The sequence below is a fragment of the Cricetulus griseus genome, chromosome 4 (assembly GCF_003668045.3).
Source record: "Cricetulus griseus strain 17A/GY chromosome 4, alternate assembly CriGri-PICRH-1.0, whole genome shotgun sequence".
Classification (NCBI taxonomy): domain Eukaryota; kingdom Metazoa; phylum Chordata; class Mammalia; order Rodentia; family Cricetidae; genus Cricetulus; species Cricetulus griseus.
Window position 1 is genome coordinate 14,569,802 of NC_048597.1, and position 6,236 is coordinate 14,576,037.

At 39.4% G+C, this 6,236-nt stretch overlaps 1 protein-coding gene across 1 annotated transcript in view; it reads right to left on the minus strand.

The window, feature by feature from the left end:
• Ncam2 (neural cell adhesion molecule 2) overlaps positions 1 to 6,005 on the minus strand; it is a 179,291-nt gene extending 173,286 nt beyond the window's left edge. The window contains exon 1 of the mRNA XM_035443597.1: positions 5,960 to 6,005. Coding sequence (XP_035299488.1) covers positions 5,960 to 6,005 — 46 coding nt within the window. The remainder of the gene's footprint in view (positions 1 to 5,959) is intronic.
• Positions 6,006 to 6,236: the final 231 nt, after the last annotated feature.

Genomic DNA, 6,236 nt, shown 5'->3' on the forward strand with positions numbered 1-6,236 from the left:
AGAATATCTTTCAGGACAAAACAAGTCCACATAGTTTGAGTGAGTACCAAATGATGGATTCAAAAACAGCATTTGATCAACCTCTGCTTGCAGTGCTCTTTCTAGAGGTTAGATAAACAATGAGTAAACAGCAATGGGAACAATAGAGATATTTCGTTCTTGAAGGGAACCCAGAGTCAGTCCTGTGCTTTTGCCTACCATTATCCTCAGTTCCGGGTCCCTCTGATACCCACAGTTGCTCAGGCAGTGGCATGTACCTAAGAAAAAATGTATAATATGCAAATATGAGAGGAAGTGGTATGTTATGCAAATGACTTATGTAGGGCCAACACTCCCAGGGCTCAGCACTTTTGAGCTCAGACCTCTCCAGCTGTCTAGCCCACTTTTCTTCCTGGGAGTGACTCTCTTTCTCTTAATAAACTGTCTCTATTTCCATCACTGTATGCTACTGCAGTGCTTCTTTGTTCCCGGAAACAAGAAGCTAGATATGTCAGCAGGTGCTCTCTGATTCATGCAGGTAACAATTGGTGATCTGCCAGTCAGAAGGTACAATTGGTTTATGTCTATAATCTCTGAACTTTAACACAATGGAAGATTAAATGCTTTCAGACTTCTCACTTCTCTCTCCCACAAAGAAGCCAGTGCCCAGCAGCACAGCACTCTTTCTTGCCTCCTTTCCTTCTTTCTCCCTTTCACAGTCCACAGCTCACTTTGAAATGGCGGGCAAGCTATTGTGAGATGCCTACGTATAATGTGATGCTAACAGTTACGAAAGTCCTGATGGAAAACAGCACAAGGGACTGGTTCAAACTCTGGTCAGGTAAAGAAAGCCCTAAAGAGTTGATTCTCAGACCACTGCTTCCAACTCCCCTGAAGCTGCTGCACTGGGTGTAGTCTAAGATTCCTGGGTAACAATGACAGCAAAGAGATCTGCAGAGTATCCACTCTCCTTGTGCACACAGATTGGATGAGAAGTCCACTAATGTAGGCCTTGTACTTCCCTGACTCATTATCATAAATGTGTAGGTTAATTGCTTTTATTCCCATCTATGATGCATTGTCAAATACTGGAATTAGTTTTACCCTGAGGCTGTAAAGAAAAAGAGGCTTCTAAACAAGCTGGGGGGTGGGAGGGTATGATAATGATTGAGTGAAGAATAGAAGTGTAAACTGTGTGATACTGCATCCAGACTTTTCTTATGAAAGAGAAATAATTTGCAATGCCTTCTACACCAGGTCTTCATGACCATCTCCAAAGATAAACAGCTACTGCAGAAGAAGGCACATAGTAACTTGATACCTTAGATAACACTTGCTAGTGTTCCCATGCCAGCATGCAAACAGAAACCATTTGAAAAAGGGAACTTAGCTAAAATATTTTGTTGTCACCAAAGCACTGCCACATCTCCACTTAAGAGAACACAGACCTAATGATGATGTAAGGAGTAGAACCTCCTGTCATCCATCCGCGTCTGTTTGTTCAGCATTATCACTAAGGCATGTGCCAGGACCCTGGAGGTTAACTGGAGTCTTCACCTCTATTTGAATCACAAGAATGTATGGAGAATCAAGGAAAGTTCTCTGATGAATCATCCTGACTGACCAGTTACTTTCAGACATTAACTAGCTTATAGTATTGGAATGAAGGCCTGTAATTAATCCTAACTATGTACTACACCCTAAAGAAACAAAAACAAGAAGGAGAGCAAAGTTCAAATGCCCACTGACAAACTACTGGCTTAAAGTACTAACCACCATCTGCCCAGTGTGCAGCTCTTCCCATATTGACAACCCACTGTTTAAGACTTAATACTCCCACAGGGCCCCAGGGCTGTGGAATTGATAATAAACATCATTGCAACAAAACAAATTCAACTGAAGTTACATATTTGTTACCTACAACAAGTTTCAAAATGTTACTCAAGAAAAAGCTGGAAGTCCTCTCCTAATTTGCAGCAGGCTAATTGGGGCTTTGAGGAAATGATTCAACAAGGATCCCTCTTCTCCCAAAGAGTTTTACTTGGTGGAAAGTGTAAAAGTGACCCATGTGACCTGAGAACTCAAAAACTAAGAACTGAAGCAAGACCTTCCCAACAAGCAAACATCCGATTAGTCTCGGAGACCAAAGATAAAATCCCAGACCTGTTTCTGTTTTGAAGTTCCCGGAGCCTACATACACGAGTGAACCAAATACCCTCCATGGTCATGCGAGATGCACAAGGACCCAGAGAGCTGTCATTAGAACATGGTGTCTCCATTCCCAGAAGAGGAAGGGACAGCCTCTTTTATCACCACATTGCAGAAATGAAGGTGCCCAGAGACTGGAAGACAGAAGAGCAGGACAACCCCACAGATCCTTCAAGAGTTACCCATGTTTCTTCCAAAGATAGAGATCAAAAAACCTTGTTCTCTGTTAAGAATAAGTGGGTCATGTGTGCTCATCATTGTGTTCATACAATAGTGTGATATGTTGTGTCTAAGTGAACATGTGACAAAACTGGGTCTCTAGGAACTAAACATAATGGAGTAATAAACCTGTTGCTACGCAGCAATATATTTGTCATTTTGGGTGTGTAATTTAAAGTGTGTGTTTCTGGTGCTTCTCTGTGTGTGTGTTGGGATTATATAAAAAATGAATACTCCCTATACATTTAAATATTCATAGCTCCTTAAAATTTATTACAATGCCATTTGTAGGTTCATAAATATTTCATGAAACCTTAAAAATGCTAATCATTAATATGAAATTATATTTATATGATCAAGAAATAAAAGTTTAATTTAGTTATGAAATTTAAAGCTGGATACATAGATTTTGATAGATATATCCTTTCAAAATATGGCTTAATGGTCAAATATGACAGAAAAATAATAAGCTATAAAATGATTTACTAGGATGAAAAATCTCTAAAAATTTTATAGTAAAATACTTTTATTTTTGGAATTAATTTAGGCCTCTTTAGTGCCTTAAATACTCTTATAATACAAATGATAAATTTAAGATTTTTATTTGAAGTGATATGTGAAAGGCATGTTTATCAAAGGTTAAAGTTCCTTTTCACATAAGATATGTAAAATTTGCAATTTCAAGCTATAATCATCAGAAGCCAGGCAAGCCTACTTTGTAATTAATAAAATGGCTATAACATTCTTACAAATACCTACAATTAATACAAATAAAAACATAGCAGTCTACAGTCTACCTGTATTCTTTCAAAATAAGATTTTCAAGATTTTATCCTCTCCAAATTAAAATCAAGCAAATATTCATTTTATTTATTTATATTGAAAATTCATATGATATATTCTAATCCCTTTGTCAATGTCCTTCTAGATACTCTAGTACTCCCCATCCTCTTAATGTCTCTCTCTTAGAAAACAAACTTGGGAAAAGGGGTGTCAGACAATTAAAAAAGAAAAACATCACAAGAAACATACATGTACACCTGTTGTAAAAACACAAACTCAGAGAACATAATAAACATGCAAAAGACTAAAAGATAAAAAATATTCCAGCAAAGCAATATGAGAAAAAATATCTAAAAACCATCACTGAGAGTGCATTTATTGTGGCCATCTACTGCTGAGATAGGACCTCTTCTTAAGTGTGCCTTTTACACCCAGACAGACTCCATCAGAGAAAGTTAACATTTTTGTTTTTGCAAGCAGTTGTAAATTGGAGTCAAATTTTTGCTTAGAGATGGGAGATCTTGTCCATGTCACCCCCTAAGTGTTGGGACTTTCCATTGTTGCTTGAACCTGTGCAGGTATACAAATGCTGTCTCAGTCTCTCTGAGTTCATAAGTACATGAGTAATATTTTGGGGAGACTTGTGTCATCCATTCCCTTTGGATCATAAAATCTTTTCCTCTACTCCTCTGCAGATTTCTCTGATTCTCAAGGCTTTGAAGAATGCATTACAATTAGGAGTGAGTTCCAAAATCTCTCAGTTTCTGCACATGGTACAGTTGTTGGTTTCTGTATTTGTTCCCATCTACTGTGAGAGAAATCATCTCTGATTATGGCTGAGTGATGCACTGATCTATGGGTACATCAAAATGTATTTAAGAATCATTTTATTGCCTTGTTCCTTCAGTAGAATAGTATTTGGTTTCCCAATAGTCCCATGACCTCTTTAACCCCATCTTCTTGGCCACCTGTGAAGTGTCAGGCATGGATTCTCCGCCCCCCCATGGGGTGGGTCTTAATTCTATTCAGAAAGTGTTTGGCTGTTCCCATGACATTTGAGCCACCATTGCACCAGTGCATCATAAAGGCAGGGTAACTTTTGTAAACCACAGGTTTTGCAGCTGAGTTGGTTGGTAGTTAGTTGGTTGGCTTGCTCTTTTTGTATAAAGCAGAGTACCTTACATTATCATAAATGCTAGTCAGTAGAAGTGAAGGCTCTAGTTATGCACCAGCTCAACTTTGTTTCAATGAGACATACATTTTTTTTTTTCAGCAATTGAAAGTTTGTGGGGAGAAACCAATAACCATAACAATAGTTTGAGTTGTTTATGGTTGTCTTCAGACCCGTTTTGGCAAACAATTTAATTCGATGTGACGCTTTTCTGGTACTAGAACTTTCACTTGGAGGTTAATTCTCCTTCTACTGGCAGTCATTAGTTGTCTGTACTCCTTTGTCTAGGGGTTATAACCCATAAAATCTCCCCCTTAACACTTAACATGTCCACTGACATTGCCATTCTTCTGGAATTGTTTATGAAGTCATTACTGAGATAGACAGTTTCACAACAGACTTCCTCATTTTCTGGCTCTTACAATAGTGGCTGTAGGTACTTCTACAAGATTTGTGAATTCACTAGTTCTGAGTAGTTCACTAGGTTTCCATGTACCAGCATGACTTAAGTCTTTTGATTGGCTTTAAGTTCAGTCAGAGATGTTTGTTGTTGTCATTTAAGAAAAAGTAGCTTGATAGATAAAGACACCACATGACACACTTCAAAGGCAGAGGGTATTTTTTTTTTTTAATTAGGGAAAGGGATCATAAAAGGGGAAAGGGGAGGCAGGGAGACTAGCCTTCAGTAACAAGACCAACAGAAGAGAAGAGGGGCAGGGTGAGGGAGAGAAAAATTGAGAGAGAATTGAGGGTGAGATGTGGACAGAGCCCTCTTAAAAGGGAATGTAGTGAAAGTGCACAGGTGGTGCTCCTAGTGGCTGCAGCTGAGGGCATGTCCTGTCAGAACCCCAAGGACAGGCCAGTGCAGATGCTTGAATACTAACATTTCTGTTAAAGCCAGGGTTGGTATGCCACTACTGCAACCTTACAGATACTGCACCATGTTGATATTGTTGTAGTCAATAGGCATCATATCTGGTTAGGATTATTAACTGTTTACCTCTTTTGGAACCTTGTGTGTGTGTGTGTGTGTGTGTGTGTGTGTGTGTGTGTGTGTGTGCCTGTGCCTGTGCCTTTTGGTAGCATGGAAGGTAATCCACAGTCTTTCAATTCTGTTCCAGCTCAGGAGCCTGGTTTTTATTTTTGGTTTGTTTTGTTTTTTTTTTTTGTTTTGTTTTGTTTTTGAGACCAGGTTTCTCTGTACAGCTTTGGAGCCTATCCTGGCACTCTGTCTGAGATCACGCTGGCCTCGAACTCACAGAGATCCGCGAGCCCCTGGTTTTTATACATCATGTACTTAACCTTATATCCATAGACAACTGTAGTGGAAGAAGACTATTTCTACCACACTCAGCATTAATTGCACATAGGTTTTATTGTTTGTTTGTTTGTTTGTCTTTTCTGTAGGGGCAAGGCTTTGAGAGATTTCCACTATCCATGTTGGCACGTCTGTTGTTGTCATCCTTGTTTAGCTCAAGTTTAGGTAGACATGTTGGTGAGATGTTATGGGTATAGTTTCTTCTATTCCTAGGAAACAAAAATCTCACAGAAAGATTGCCAATGAAAGGTTCAGACATTATGCTGGCCTGCCTCAGTTACCTGTCGGAATCTGCTCAGGCAGTACCCGGTCAGCCCTGGGTTCCATGGGAACTAAGTCTGTACACAAGTGCAAAGGACCCCTTTAAAAGACAGACTCCTGCCCATTTATGCTATCTCTACTTTCTCCTCCTGTTCTTCTCTTCTCCCACCTACTCTCTCTCTCTCTCTCTCTCTCTCTCTCTCTCTCTCTGGCAACCAGCCATGGCGGTCAGCCATTAACCCTATTTCTCTTCTTTCTTAGTCTCTCTACTCTGCAGGGCCTAAAATAAACTGGTTA